Here is a 15102-nt window from a genome sequence, read left to right as displayed (position 1 = left end):
CGTGAGGGACCGGCCCCCCGTGAGGGACCGGCCCCCCGTGAGGGACGGCCCCCCGTGAGGGACCGGCCCCCGTGAGGGACGGGCCCCGTGAGGGACGGGGCCTGTGAGGGACGGGCCCCGTGAGGGACGGGCACCCGTGAGGGACCTCCCCCCGTGAGGGACGAGCCCTGTGAGGGACGGGGCCTGTGAGGGACGGCCCCCGTGAGGGACGGGGCCTGTGAGGGACCGCCCCCCGTGAGGGACGGGCCCCGTGAGGGACCGCCCCCCGTGAGGGACCGGCCCCCGTGAGGGACCGCCCCCCGTGAGGGACGGCCCCCCGTGAGGGACCGCCCCCCGTGAGGGACGGCCCCCCGTGAGGGACCGGCCCCGTGAGGGACGGGCCCCCCGTGAGGGACCGGCCCCGTGAGGGACGGGCCCCCCGTGAGGGACCGGCCCCCGTGAGGGACGGGCCCCGTGAGGGACGGGCCCCGTGAGGGGCCCGCGGTGGGCAGGGACAGCTTCAGCCGCTCCGGCGGCTGCGTGCCTCGGCCGGCCCCGCCTGGAACACCGCCAGGGCAGCCAGTGCCAGCGCCTCACCGCCCTCACAGGGGAAAAGCTCGTGTGTGAAAATGCAGTAAATAAATCGTGTGTGTCATAATCCCTGTACTGATCCGACCCCGTGTTTCAGCGTCAGTTTGTAGAGAGGAGGAATCTCGTTGCTTCGTCACCTGAAAAAATAGAGCGTATAGAATCATAGAATGATATGGGTTGAAGGGACCCAAATTTAGTCCTGCTCCAAGCCCCTGCCATAGGCAGCGACGCCTTCTGCTTCGCCAGGTTGTTCCAAGCCTCCTCCAGCCTGGCTTTGGGCACTTCCAGGCATTTCTGGATATCCAAGTACAGGGAGGTACAAGTGCACACAAAAACCGGAATAGAGCCCGAATGCTTTGAAACTTTATTCGTTTAGACACAGTCTGAAAAAATACTATGCATTCCCAATTGTCAATTTATTAAACAAGCATATACATTTGGTTATATTATTATTGATTTAAAATTAAAAAAAGGAAACCATTACAGAAAGACTGCTGCATCTTCAGAGAACTTCGCAACAATTCGTTTTCATAGGAGATTGCTAAAATCAATCTCATGTCCCAGTATGGTTTTGATCATTATTTTACATAATTCCTTTTTTTTACAATAAGTTTAGTTTAGGCACACATTCCGAATGACTTCATACGATGGTGAGGACAAAGTGCTGGAGGAACAACAGATTTTATAAAAGAGTTTTTATTCTATGTCAGTCCACAAGAAAATCTTATGAGAAGTTTTGAGAAAGGTGAGAATTTAGTTCTTTACAAAAGTTTCCATAGATGACTCTTTGATATACATGCTAATATACCAAAACTGAAAAATTCTTAATAAGTTAGGATTTTTTTTACACAAATGTATATGTTAAATTTTACTCCCCTTCACTTTCAGTTGAAAATACAATAGGCAACACTTACCAAAATGCCTCATTTGTTGGCTGCTTTTACTTTGCTTAAATACATAACAAAAAGCTAAAATGAAGGGCTTAAAGGGACTCCAGATGCCTCAGAAAACATTTTTCTTTGGAAGAATTCAAGGGATCTAAACCTTTTTCACTTCTGGGCTACAGGCATCCAGATTTCTTCTCTGAAAAGCTTTGCTGTATCACAGGTGCAAAGGTGGTATAGAAACCACCAAATGTGCAAAACACTAAAGAACATCAATTCCAAGAAGAAACAAAGATTTCATTCTGATTTTTTTTTCCCCAGAGAAAACCAAAGTGAACTAAAGATACAAAAAGTATGCCAATAGAATTGCCTCTAAATAAACTGCTTTTTCAATTTTTTTCTAAGGCATCAGGAGGTCTTTAAGTAACCTATTACCATGCAAAAATAGTATATTCTTTCCCATTTTACATTCATCTTGTAGCATTTATTTACATATAGATCAGCAGTTTGTGCTTTTAACACATGTAAAACTGAAAAAAAAAACAAAGTTAATTTTTTCATTCCAGCCGTTAAGGTCAAATTATTTTGTTACACACAAGAATTTTATGTTCATGGCAAAAATGAGACTGGACCTCACTGTTGCTGATAGATACTGACTAACAGTGAGGGCAGATTGCAAAATGCTACTTTATCAACAAAAATTCACCATCTGTATCTCACCTGATGTGCATCAAGCATTTTAACCTGCAAATGGGCCTCAGGACAGAATTATTCCATGTATTTCCTGCCCACATGGGGTTAAAGACTCTGGTCTGGTTTCTGCTCACACTTAGAGCATTTTGGCAGAACAGATTTTTCTCAGTGCAATATATCAAGCAAAGAACATATAAAATATATAACTAAGCAAGAGTCTTGTCCCAGAAAAATGTATTCTATTGTGTTTGTTTATATATAAGAGAGTCTTGCAGTGATTCCACAGGCATAGCACCAGGCCCAGGAAGAACCTCCCATGTTTAACGTGTCCAAAAATGCAGTACTGCAACTGTAAAATTGACTGCAAAAAGAGTTGCCACTCTTGAAGATGAATAACAGAAACTAATTTTGTAATTAGTTATCTTAAGGTAAAAAAAAAACCACCAAAAAATGAACAACAAACAAAAACAACAAACAAACAAAAAACCCCAAACCAAACAAAAAAAACCACCTGGTTATTGGACAGCCCTGGAGATTTTTCCTTGGTGGTCACAAGAAGCGTTTCAGTTTAAGAAAGCTCAATTCAGAACAAATATTCCTGGAATTTGAAGAGAAGCAGGATTGAGCCTAGCTCATGCCTTATGCATGTCTCTTTTTCAAGTGTTAATCTCTTACAACATCGTTATGATTATGGCAAGAGAGTGACCTGCAGAGGAAACTCTGATTATACAAGTGTAAAAGAGAGCTTTTGGTTTATTTATATAATTTTTCACACTTTTGGTGTGCCAAAAACCAACTCTGATTTTGCATCATCCAAGTGTGGCCAAGTCTGCATTTTTTCTTTCTTATTCTTTTGGTGTCCATGTATTTGGCTCTAGTGCATCTGACATTTTGCATCAAACACCAAAAGAAGAATATAGATATATTATTGAGCATCATATATGTAAAAATAACAGCCATCTAAACTGTAAATAAACTCATATTGGGACCTTCTATACTTACACAGTGTTTACTTGTCTCAAAAAGCCTGAAATCATCTTATGAGAAAAGTAAATTAAATTCAAATGGCAAAAAAAATCAGTGAAAAATAGCTTTTCTCTACTTACTTCGGTGTCTAGGGTTTGGGGTTTTTTATTTTGAAACTGTTGCATTAAAACAGACAGGAAAATGTACTGAATTTAATTCCCCATTGCTTTGAAGGTTGTGTATGGAATGACTGTCTTTTGGCTGATACAAAAAGGATATGAACTAAACTCCACTGAGATAAAAATCCTTTATGACTTGACCAAAAGAGCCAGATTTTATGCAATAATCCCTATCATCCACTGACGTGGTGCACACAAATTCCCCAGGGGTGCTATTGCTGCATACATTGGTGAAAAAGGATGATCCCATCAGATCTCAGCTATTTCTTTACTTGCTTTGGACTGATATGAGTCATTGCACTGAAATCAAATGAGGAGTCAGGTGCATAAAGGGGTGAAACGCACATTTGATAAATCAAACTGCCACATTGTTTGAGTCATTATATTAGCTACGGTTTTTTATGTATCATTTTATTCTGAAATCATTGGAATAAATCAGTCTTCGTGTAACACTAACTTATTAATTCAATTTATTTCATTTGGAAGCATGCAACAGAACTTCAGAGAGAAAATAAGATATTGTTTAGATTAAAAATTGAAACTTTTAGCTTCAAAAATCTACAGTGGATTCCACTATAAGAGAGAGAATAAGTGTGCTTCCACTGTCCTAGCAAAGGTCTAGCAGGCACAGCTCCATGCTAGTATGCACTGGTGCGACAAACATCAGCTAGTAAAATACACAGATATTTAGGACCCTGTTTAGCAGAAAGAAGCCATCAACAGTCCAAGTATTCAAGCAACTTGACATGACAGTTTTCTCCTTGCCTTGTACCGTGCTTTGTACCAAGAGGAGCTCTAGAGTCAGTTCCTACTCCATGTCAGACTTATCCCCTTTCTGATGACCACAGAAATCGAAGGTTTTATCCAGACAACTTGCTGGTTATTCCAGAGGCCATTGGAAGTGATGCCAATGGGACTTGATGCTTCCAGGTGTCTGCCCATAAAGAGGTTCCCATAACAGGTCTTTTTGCCACCACGCCCACTGCTCTGCCATACGGTGACACCTTGCACAGCAAGGCTAACACAGCCTTCAGCCCATTTCCATCAGGTTTTTGGGCAGGATTCCTTCCCCTTGCATGGCCAGACAAAGGATGCCCTCCACTGCTGCACCTCAGGCTGACCTTCTCTCAAACCCTTTCTTTTCGCTAAGCCCCATCCAGAACCACAGCTTATTCCTTGTGCTCCATTTCTTTAGCTCTGTTTCTGAAAGGGAGTTAGTCCCGCTGGACTATGTAGTATTAGCAGCATGTGAAGTAATAAATTAGGGGTTGGGAGCATATGGATTATCGTGAACTCCCACCTAAAGCCACCACAGAGCCAGCGATGCTTTTGCAAAACCTTTTCAGTTTGAGCAGTTCAGATGTCTGTGAGTGCACTGGACTAAAGGAGCCCTAATGCAGAATCTGCATACCATGGACAAAGTATTTGGATGAAAAGGAAGTAGAGGGAATTCTGTGCTATTGCTTCCTACCCTGTTCTTGTCATTTCAAGGTAACTTTAATCCATTAGATGTCATATACAAATAGGTCTATTAAGTACAAATAGTGGGAAATTCCTTCCTATTTCTGTTCTGGCTGTTAAGTCATCAATGATTAAATCAAATCCATGTCATTTATGTCCTGAAAAATTTAATAACTATCACTATATGAACCAATATCCAGCTTGAAGTTCCAAATCAGAGAAAATAGACTTTTACTTTCACCATCAATCACTGATTATTTGAGGTAGACCACATTATTCAATTATTTATTATTTTAGTTTCCTAATATATTAGGTTATATACAATCAAATATCAACAGACATACCTGAAATTTTCCCTATTTTAATTAGAAATGTTTATAGTTATTTATAAGATATGCTTCCATAATTTACTTGGTCATAAATGGAAATTTCTGCATATTTTGTGGCAATTTAGCATAACTTTTAGTAGTGCCTTACTGTGTACCTAGAGTAAAAAAGAAATTGTATCACACCTGATGGCAAAAAGAAGGGAAGATACAGTTAGTGATGAAATCCTAGAAAAATGAAAGGCTCAAATGTAAGATTCAGATGCTTATCCATTTCAGCAGTGTCGTCCTGGCTCTGTACTTTTTGACTATTTTTCTAATATTGCTATGAAGTCCATTACTCAGAAGATTCTTCCCGTGATTTCAGATGGAGATGCTTGAATATAACTCTTCTATTTGCTTTTTGAAGTAATCTCTCAGTTCCGGTCTTTTAGCCTTTAATGTTGGTGTCAACAAACCGTTTTGCACCGAGAACATATCAGAGTGAATATAAATGGCTTTGACCTAAAATAAAAGAGGAATATATTTATAGCAAAGGTTACAGGCATCACACTGAATAAACATTAACTTTTTTGCTGTGCTTCCCTCCGGTGGTGCCTCAAATCCAGGGCACTCTTCTGCTGAGTCCCCAGGATTTCTGTCCCCTGCCCACAGAAGAGAATGAGTGCATAAACTTCTTTTCTGTATGGAAGCAAGGCCAGAGCACAGCGAGGCAGTACACAAAAGACAGTGTGATATCATCACTGCACTTTCACAGAGCTGAAAGGCAGCGGGGGAGAGGGCAAGGGCAGGGAAACATCAACCCCACTGCAAAAGTAAACAGCATTTGATTCAATCTTGCAAAATTATCATGAAGCTTTGCAGGCACGAAGCGTGCACGTGATGATCGTCTTTAGCTAATTAAAGTGATACAAATCTTTTAGCCTGTGCAAATGGCATTTCACAAGGCTGCCCTTGTTTGAGGCAGTGGCTCAGAGCACAGTGGGGAGCCTGGCAGCACAGATGGGAGTGAGCTTTTCCTTCCCGTGCTGGTGTGGGAGAAAGCAGAAAACTGCTGCGTGACTGGTCAGAGTCTACGGGTTTAAGACAAAATTCCCCAGCCATCTGCTGCTTCTGTGATTCCCCAAGCCAGACTGCTTTGCAGTTTGTTTGGCTGGGAGTTGCAGCAATATAGGCTGCAAATCCATTTTCTGTTCTTTAGATATGTGATTCATTTTTCCCTGGAAGCTTCATGGTCCAGGTCCTGCCCCCATGCAATCCTTCAAAGATCAGTGTTTACGCTGTTAATGCTCCCGTTTGCTGCACTAGCTTTTAGATCCTGGAAGCTGATGGTTATGGAAGCCACACTTGTCATTCCCAAGACTGAGATCCAGGCTGCAGACAAGGACGAGGATGACAAAGAGTATCCCCATAAACACAGGATCCCATCCCACGCGAACATTAGCCACAGTATATGGCTCAGAGTTTGGGTTTAAGATTACATATTGCAACAGAGATGAAGTTTTGAAGCCCTTTAGTTTTGAAAACCATATAATTTTTTTTTATTCTATTCTATTATTATTTTATTCCAATTTTTAGAAAGATAACAGAGCTTTCCTCACTACTTTATACCTTATTAATTGAAAATGCTGGTGGAATAGATTACTTGAGGATATTTCACACTGTGAAGACCATGGCAGAGGCAAATAAGACTTATTAGCACAGACAATTATGTGCATTAAAAACTATGCTTTATACTGAATTATTTTAAAATAGATTTCTTTTTGCTATCATTTCATTTGCATAGGTAACTGAGAAATTAAGAATAACAGGGTTATGTTTAATGATGCTTCTGCTCCACTCCAATATGGTGAATTACTTACTAGAATTATCACCCAGAAACAGTCTAAACAAAAGCAAAAAGGCCCTGGCTAATTATATGTAATGATAACGATGTTCATTTTTAAAACAGAAATAAGCATTTAACATTTTAAAATAAAATTAATTATCCATTATTTAAAATGGGCAATTTTCTGTGTTTTTAATGCTATGCAATCCATGGTTGATTTCAGATCTTCCCTTCTGAAGTGTTTGTAGCTATATTGCAGAAATATTTACACAAGCAGGAAAGAACTAGTGCCCAGACTGAAAATAAAGAAATCAGCAGCATTTCGAGGTCAGGTATAAGAATACTAATTAGTGACCCAATTTCTAAAAGAGCTTTCAGTGCCAGAAAAGTCAGACTCCTACAGATGTTGATCTTGACCTCTGGTTGTCAGTCTGGAGATTATCCATGTCCCTGATTTAGATTTTCACCTCTGCACCCAAAACTTTCACTAAATTTAATTCAAATTTCAAAAATGGGTGAGAAGCACAATCACACCAAATACATTTTTCCAAAGGAATAAATACAACTTGCCAGCAATAAAGCTCTTTCCAAAAATATCATGTACAGCTGCAAAAAAGATTTGTAGTAACATCATAAATGCTGACAAATCCCTCTTCTGTACAGACAAATTGCCTGTCTGAGCACACTGAACGATGTTTCATTTTACCTGCTCAAAGGAGTGAAGCCCACTCTCCTTCCCTAACCGTATCATGTCTTCCATTATCGCTTGCTGCAGTTCCTGCATTAAAACACAGAAATTCCTCATGAGCTGCCATAGTGAACCTTACACACAATTAATGCTCACTGTTCACCAAAAAGTGTTTCTGACTAAAGTTCAAGTGCCTTATTAACAGTTAATATGTAATTAGCAGAATTCTATTGTGTGTATAGAACATTACATTTAAGTGTGGTAATGATAAGTGTCTCCTTGGTATGAGAAGTAAGGTTCTATTTTCAAACCAGCTATGTGACATAGCTGTTAAATTTACAGTCCTTCAGCCATCTGCCAGACTTCAATGCAGAATCACTGCAGACATCACAGGGATGGCTCAGTGGCATCCCTATTCACTGATGTGATCCAATGCAGTTCCTCAGTATTAGAAAGCATGTGTTTAAGACTGAGGTCCTTTTTATAGAATCATAGAATGCCCTGAGCTGGAAGGACCCACAAGGATCGTGGAATCCAACTCCCAGCCCTGCACAGAACAGCCTCCAGAGTCATACCATGAGCCTGAGAATGTTGTCCAAATGCTGCTTGAGCTCTGACAGACACAGTGTTGTGCACACATAATGCTACAGCAAAAAACCAAGTCTTACTGCAGATACAAACCTTATTTTTACAGAGTTCTGCATATGTTCCTTCAAACCCTCTTTTCTTTGCCCAACCTGGCATAACTTCAGAATCAGGCACCACAATTCCCACCAGGAAGGCCTGTAGGTAAAGGAGAAAGAGTTGCAAGTGAAAGTTGAACCACATTCCAGGCTCTACATTGAAGTGAATACACAAGTCAGCTGACTTTCTGCATGTTTACCAGTTCTTGTTTAATTATGTCAATAATTTGCTAACATATCATCATGAAGTACACTCTGATGTGTGTGCCTTTTTGTCAGATAAAAGGTTGGATGTGACTGTCCACGTACCAACAGTTTTAATACCCTCAGTTGGGTTTGTGCTCCTCTTGGACAGCAATAATGCACATGGCCCTGCAAGTCCCAGGCAAACTCTGATGCCAAGGGAAGGCTCAAGCTTGTGAGCCTTAAATGCAGAGGATGAATTGCCACGGTTTCAAAAGCTGTAGGTGTGTGTACAAATGTGCAAATTAACAGAATAAGATTGGTCAGAATGGGCAGGCAGTGTGGGGGGCAACAGTGGCCTTGTCTTTGCCTGGCTTACCACAGGCAGGGTGGCAAAGGACAGCATTGGAGACCCAAAGACCAACACCAAAGCCAACTTAAAGGCTTGATTATTTGCCACAGCATTCTCTAAGCAGCTCAGGTTGTACCAGCAGCTCAGTTCCTGCCTGCCTGTCAGCCAGCTCCAGAGCACGAGGCAGACAATGTGGCATGATCCACTCACATTTTCCCTTCACTCATGCCCAGCTCTCTGTCCTCTAACTACTAAGAGTGAAGTAAGATTTTCTGAAAGCTTGGTTTGTACCTGCAGGCTGTCCCCATGGACGTAGATCTGAGCAACAGGGTCACTGCGGATGTAGATATTCTCTATCTTCTCTGGTGCAATATATTCTCCCTGAGCAAGTTTAAATATATGCTTTTTCCGATCAATAATTTTAAGGGTCCCATTCTGTTAGGAGAAAGAAACGAGAATTCCCAGAGAAGTTATTTAACCACAGAAACTCAGCAAGCAGTCTATCTTTAACAGAACTTTCAATTGCCTGTTGTGCTTTCAAATGCTTCCCTGATATATCAAGCTTATTCTGCCAAATATAAACTTAATCCTTTGTAAAGATAGACCTGCTTGGAGACCTAAGTTCAGTGCTTGAAAGTTTACATGGGATAATACAATTGCTATAAGAACTCTGTGTGTGTCCAGTACGCACAGGTAACCATTTTCCAATGTCCCCTGTGTGAAGCCAGCCCTCCTGGTCCAGCGCCTCAGCTGTCCTCTCTTCATCTTTCAAATAACCTTTAAACACATTGGGTCCTTTCACACAGATCTGCAAAACAACCAGGGGTGATGATGAATTATTTTCTTACTCTGCTATAAATACAAGTTAAATAGTAACTCACAAAATTTGAAATATTTTAACGACTGTGCTCCATGAAATTAAAATAGATTGAGTTATTAAACCATCTATGGATTTTTTTCAAGCTAATGGAAATATGAAGTAGCATTTGCAAAACTGGTTTGTTTGAAGTTGATTTGCATTCCATTTGCAGTTAAAAATAACAGTTATTTCAATAAGTTTAATTTTTGTGTAGTATAGAAATCACAGCAATGTAGAAATCACAGCAATTCAGCTGTTCTTAGCTGAAGTAATTAATTCAGTCTCAGCAGTTCAAGGAATCAGGCTGGAAGTAGTGCCACAGCTCCTTTTTCATTGATTCTTTGCTGCTCTATTGTTAAACTGCCATTTTCCTTTCCTGATTGCACTATGTAACACATCAGCAACCATGCATCCTACAAAGGTAAAATGCTTCTATAAACTACTTCATACAGTGTTAACTAGTGAGAATTTGATATAAAAATATGATTTGCTACCTCTCCTTCTCCTTTGGAAGCAAAATAATTCAGTTCTTCCACATCCTTCAATCTGATTAAGTTACAGGGCAAAGGGGCTCCTACATGACCTGGAAATCAAAGTTATGAAGTCACTTGTCATCTTTCCTATAAACAATAATTAGCATTTTATCATTAGTTACTTGCATAGTTGTAGATACACTGGATGTTCTTGCAGGAGCTGTGTCTGTGTGCAGAAATAACTTCCTTAATTAAGGTTTTGCACTATTAAAACTAAATACCGACACCTCCTCTTTGGATATAAAACCTATTCTGAAATAGCAGAGAGAGGTTTGGGTTGGAAGGGACCTTAAAATTCATTTCATTCCAACCCCCTGCCAAAGGCAGGAACACCTTCAACTAGATCAGATTTCTCCAAGCCCCATCCAGCCTGGCCTTGATGTTACAGTCCATCATTTCCTAAAGGAATGTGCATTCCTTTTATTTCTTCAAATGGTGGAAGAAAATAATTACCTGATGTCCAGTCACCTGGAGTTGTAAAGGTGCATCCAGCTGTGCATTCTGTTTGGCCATAGCCTTCATAAACCTGACAAAGAGACAGGTATCTTTACAAGATCATAAAAGGTTTCGCTATTACAAACTGAAATCCAAAGCATTGTCCTCTGTTGCAGGGTCCTGTGAGCTGAGCCCACAGCTGCAATGTGTGTCTAATGTGTATCAAATGTCCCCATTTGCCACGGGGACACTGTCCCTGGCTCCTACTGTGTACAGAATTCCATTTACATAACTAGGAAAGACCATGGATCTGTGATGTTGAAAATAGGGCGAAGATGAGTTGAGCACTTAGCCTTTGAGTCAGGACATATGCTACATTATGAGAGGAACTTATGAGTGGGGAAAAAAGGTATTTTTGGGGGGACATTTTGAAAATTCACCCTTTTTTTTTTTTCCCCTGACTAATTTTAGGCTCTCAAATGAGACTTTTCAGTTGCCTTGGGCTTCCCATCACAGAGAAACAATGCAGTGGACATCTCAAGTGGGTTAGGCTGATGTCTGAAGATTAGCTCTCTCCATTTATATATAGAATAAAACTCATGTAATGAAGTTCCCAGCACTTGCACAAACACATTTAATTGCACCACTCAGTGTGGAGGGATGAGCCTATGGAGTTTTTCTGGAAGATGCCCAGAGTGAAAACATCTCTTGCCTGTTACTGCTGCTCCCACCCCACTGAGCTCTGGGAGTACCAGGACTCCATGGCTGCCCCAAGCCCTGCAGTTGGATCCATCCTGGTACAGCTGTCCTAAATGCAGTTCTGAGGGTCTGACACATCTCCTTTCTTCAGTACCACATGTTCTCTTGCTAGCAGTGGGTGAACACCCCTGAACAGCCCCACAAACCCACCTGGCAGCCGAGGGCGGCGCGGAGGAAGCCCAGGACGGTCGGGGACGCGGGGGCAGCGCCCGTCACTATCATGCGGACACACCCCCCAAGACTTGCCTGTTTGGTAGCAGGAGGAAACAAAAGAAAGCATCAGAAGCTACTGCAGATGGCAAAACCCTAAGCTAGCACAAAAGCTATCCTCTCTCTAGGATAGATGTGCAGGATTTCCTGCCCATGGCAAGGGGTCAGAATTAGATCATCTTCAAGGACCCTTCAAACCCAGCCATTCTGTGGTTGTGTGATGTGGCCACGTATGGAAATATGAACTAGCTTTGAAGCTTTCCTGAGGAATAAAACTCCATTCATTGTACAGAGACAGGAGTGCCCACGTCCCTGGCAGGACGAGCTGCTCAGCCTGGGCTCCTGTGAAAGCTGTGCTTGGGCAGGCTGCAGACCTGGCTCTGGGAACTGCTGGGAAAAACAGACTCTTCCCCCATCCAGTCTTCTTTGCTTATTTACACCTCATCAGTTTTAATGAATTGCCTCCCAAGCTCTCTAAAATAATGTTGTCCCTTTTTTAAGGCAGATGACCTTCAAATATTTCTGGAGGGTATTACATCAATTCCTGTGTCCCATTTTACTTCTTTCTCCTCCCCCCTCATTTCCTTTTCTTTATTCTAAAAGTAAAAAAGAAAACCCAGCACAAAAGAAAACAACTGCTGACTGAGTCTGCCTGTCTCGCCAGCCCTTGCATCAATATGCAGCCTGGCTCGCTCCTGGCTGGGTGAACTCTGCTATCTTTGCACACTGAGGACAACTAATCCACAGACCACAAGTACAGTCAGTTTCTTTAGTTAAAAATAAAGTGGCATGTCTCCAGATAAGTCATCCGATTAAAAAAATGAAGTAATTAAAGCCTCTTGGAGTCGTACAGAGCCCAAAAAGACTGGTTTAAAGCCAATTTAATCTCTTTTTTTGCTGAGATGTGTGGCAAACAGAAGGGCATTCTGATTTCTTTCCTCATGGTTGCTAAACCATGATTCATGTGTGCATTCTTTTTACAACCTTATTCTTTTCCTAGGAGGAAAAGCAAGTTTGAATATACCCAACTGAAACCCAACCCTAAATCCAATCCTATTTGTTGAGATTTTGCAGAAAACTTTGGAGCAGCAGCTCTTTGATCAATGATTCCTCTTTTCACGACCCCCTTCCTGAATTTCATCCCTAGATACTTTTCCTCCCCTGCAGGGGCACAGTTCTATCTGAGAGATGCAAAAAGATTTTGGCACTATTCCATAAATTAGTGATTCATCGGTGCTGCTGAAAAGGGATGTGGCAAATGTCATCTTAGCCTGCCTTGTGTTTCTCCATTTCCCTCTGGAAAGTTATCCCTAAGAGAACTGAAATTTTGATATTATGCAGTGTTTAAAAACAAAACCATAAACATAAATATGTCAAAACTTAATGGAGCAACAAACTGTGTTCAGTTCCCTTTTTTATTCCATTTTCCACTAGTTCCATTATTCCACTGTTCACTAGTGAGTAGTGATTGCCCACAGTTCATCATCAGGCAAGTGGACTACACTGACATCACGGAATCAGAGAACTATTAAGGCTGGAGGACCTCTAAGGACCTCTAAGATCATCTAGTCCCACCATCAACCCAGCACCATCTTCACCACTAAACCATGTCTTTAAGTGCCACATCCACACCATTTTTTAACACTTTCAATGGTGGTAACACCATCACTGCTCTGGACAGCCTGTTCCAATGCTTGACAACCTTATCCATGAAGAAATTTTTCCTACTGTCTGAAACTCCCTTGTCAAAAAAAACCAGTCATTGCTAGAAGAAACAAGAGTTCTTTGACTTCAGACTCACTTCTTGAATCACTTACTTGTATTTTATTAAAGAAAAGTTTATCCCACAAACTGTCATTTCTAATGATGCCATTTCGAACTTCAGCCTTTTTCCGTCTGGCCGCAAATTCCAGGATCCAGCGCTTGAGGGATGTGTCAGCCTGGCTGAAGATCTGCAGGAGCACAGGATGGCAGATGAAGTGTCACAGGAGCACATCAACACCTGTTCTCCCCACAACACCCGCCCAGCCAGGTGGGTACAGTTACGTTTGCAGCACAGGTAAACGAGGCTACACTGGGGTTTGTTAGTGGGGGAAAAAGGAAAGATGTGTTTCACTCCATTCCCTATTGTGTATGTGGTTCCTTTGAGGGGAAAAGACAGGTGGTGCAGCCTTTGACTAGACTGACAGGGCTGCTCTTACTGTATCATTTCTGTTCAGTGAAGTTCATGCAACCTGAGCAACAGGGAATGAGCAACACCAACAGGTATCAGTGGTGGCTGTGTGGTGATGGGAGCTGCATTTACCTGAGCTTAATCAGGCACCAGCACGAACCCAACCTCAACAAATGAGAAACCCCCAGTGCCTGTCCCCCTAATAAAGCATAGAAGCCCTCACCTTGGGGAAAAAATAAATCAGTAGCTTGTGCTTAAGCTTGTCTTTAGCAGGTAATTCTTCTGAGGAATAAATATTCCCAGTTAGTCAAACATGATGACCAGACAAGCCTGTCTTAAATACCTTGCAATACCTTCACTTTAGTTTTAAAGATTTCTAAATCCAAAAGCCACTGTCACATTTACACTGCCTAAATCCTCAAAGGCATTTTGAAATTTCTGATTTCCAGCTGTTGTTGCCACCAGAATGAGAGATTTGTTTTCAAATCTGTTTGAAGGGCACAAAAGTTCCTTGTGCAGCCAGGTTTGACTGACGTTTCTGTGATGAAAAAATCCCACATCTCTAGAAACATCACTGGTAAGCTTAGTGGGTAGGAGGGTAATACAGAGAGATTTCATATTAATACATGATAGCTGTATCTGGAGTCTGTGTAAGTGATGATACAAGCTTACATTCTGAGGGAGCTGTATCCATTACACTGGGTGAGAATGTGACTGCAGCATGGCAGAAACAGTGTAATCTGCTTGAGAAATCTCTGTGACTGAGGGAATTCTTCCACATGAGTGGTAAAGGGACATAAACTCCATTGTTCCAAAATGAGTAAAATCAAAATCCAACTCACCTTGTCATACATTCTGTTCAGCAGCCGTGGCACGACGGGGAAGATGGTTGGCCGCAGTGCCTTCATATCATCAGACAGGAGGCGAATATCTCCTTGGAAGAAGCCAATTCGCCCTCCATGGCAGTACACTACAGACTGATGGGGACAAAGAGAAACACATGTAACCCCTTTGCTTTCAATTCCCAAAGCAAAGCATTCCTCCCAAGCGCAGCAGCACCTTTTCTGAATTTCAACTCTTCAATATGGCAAAAATGGGACTTTGGAAATACAGTAAAGTAACAATAAATTTTGCACTGAATGGAAATATCCAGATAGTTCTGGGCATTTTTCAGTACTGGCAATTCAGCATCTGCCAAATTTGCTACTTGTTCTGGAAGAACAAGGAATCAAAGTTTTCAAAAGGGATTTCCCTTTATCCCCTGCATATGGGGATGGAGAAGTCCCAGTTGTGGTCAGTTTGGATCAGAACTTTCCTAAA

General features: G+C 41.6%; 1 protein-coding gene across 4 annotated transcripts in view; it reads right to left on the bottom strand.

Moving 5' to 3' along the window:
* Window positions 1-926: 926 nt before the first annotated feature.
* Window positions 927-15102, bottom strand: part of ACSL6 (acyl-CoA synthetase long chain family member 6) — a 62533-nt gene continuing 48357 nt past the window's right edge. For all 4 annotated transcript variants that reach the window (XM_063413586.1, XM_063413587.1, XM_063413585.1 and 1 more), the window contains exons 12-21: window positions 14625-14759; window positions 13427-13561; window positions 11550-11645; window positions 10659-10731; window positions 10167-10255; window positions 9505-9621; window positions 9105-9248; window positions 8277-8378; window positions 7614-7685; window positions 927-5583 (exon numbers count right to left, since the gene is read on the bottom strand). In XM_063413586.1, the coding sequence (XP_063269656.1) occupies window positions 5443-5583; window positions 7614-7685; window positions 8277-8378; window positions 9105-9248; window positions 9505-9621; window positions 10167-10255; window positions 10659-10731; window positions 11550-11645; window positions 13427-13561; window positions 14625-14759 (1104 nt within the window). In that variant the 3' untranslated portion in view covers window positions 927-5442. The remainder of the gene's footprint in view (window positions 5584-7613; window positions 7686-8276; window positions 8379-9104; window positions 9249-9504; window positions 9622-10166; window positions 10256-10658; window positions 10732-11549; window positions 11646-13426; window positions 13562-14624; window positions 14760-15102) is intronic.

This window comes from Prinia subflava, chromosome 16 (assembly GCF_021018805.1).
Source record: "Prinia subflava isolate CZ2003 ecotype Zambia chromosome 16, Cam_Psub_1.2, whole genome shotgun sequence".
Lineage (NCBI taxonomy): Eukaryota > Metazoa > Chordata > Aves > Passeriformes > Cisticolidae > Prinia > Prinia subflava.
The sequence above is the reverse complement of the archived record's forward strand: the minus strand, read 5'-3'. Positions and strand labels throughout refer to the sequence as shown.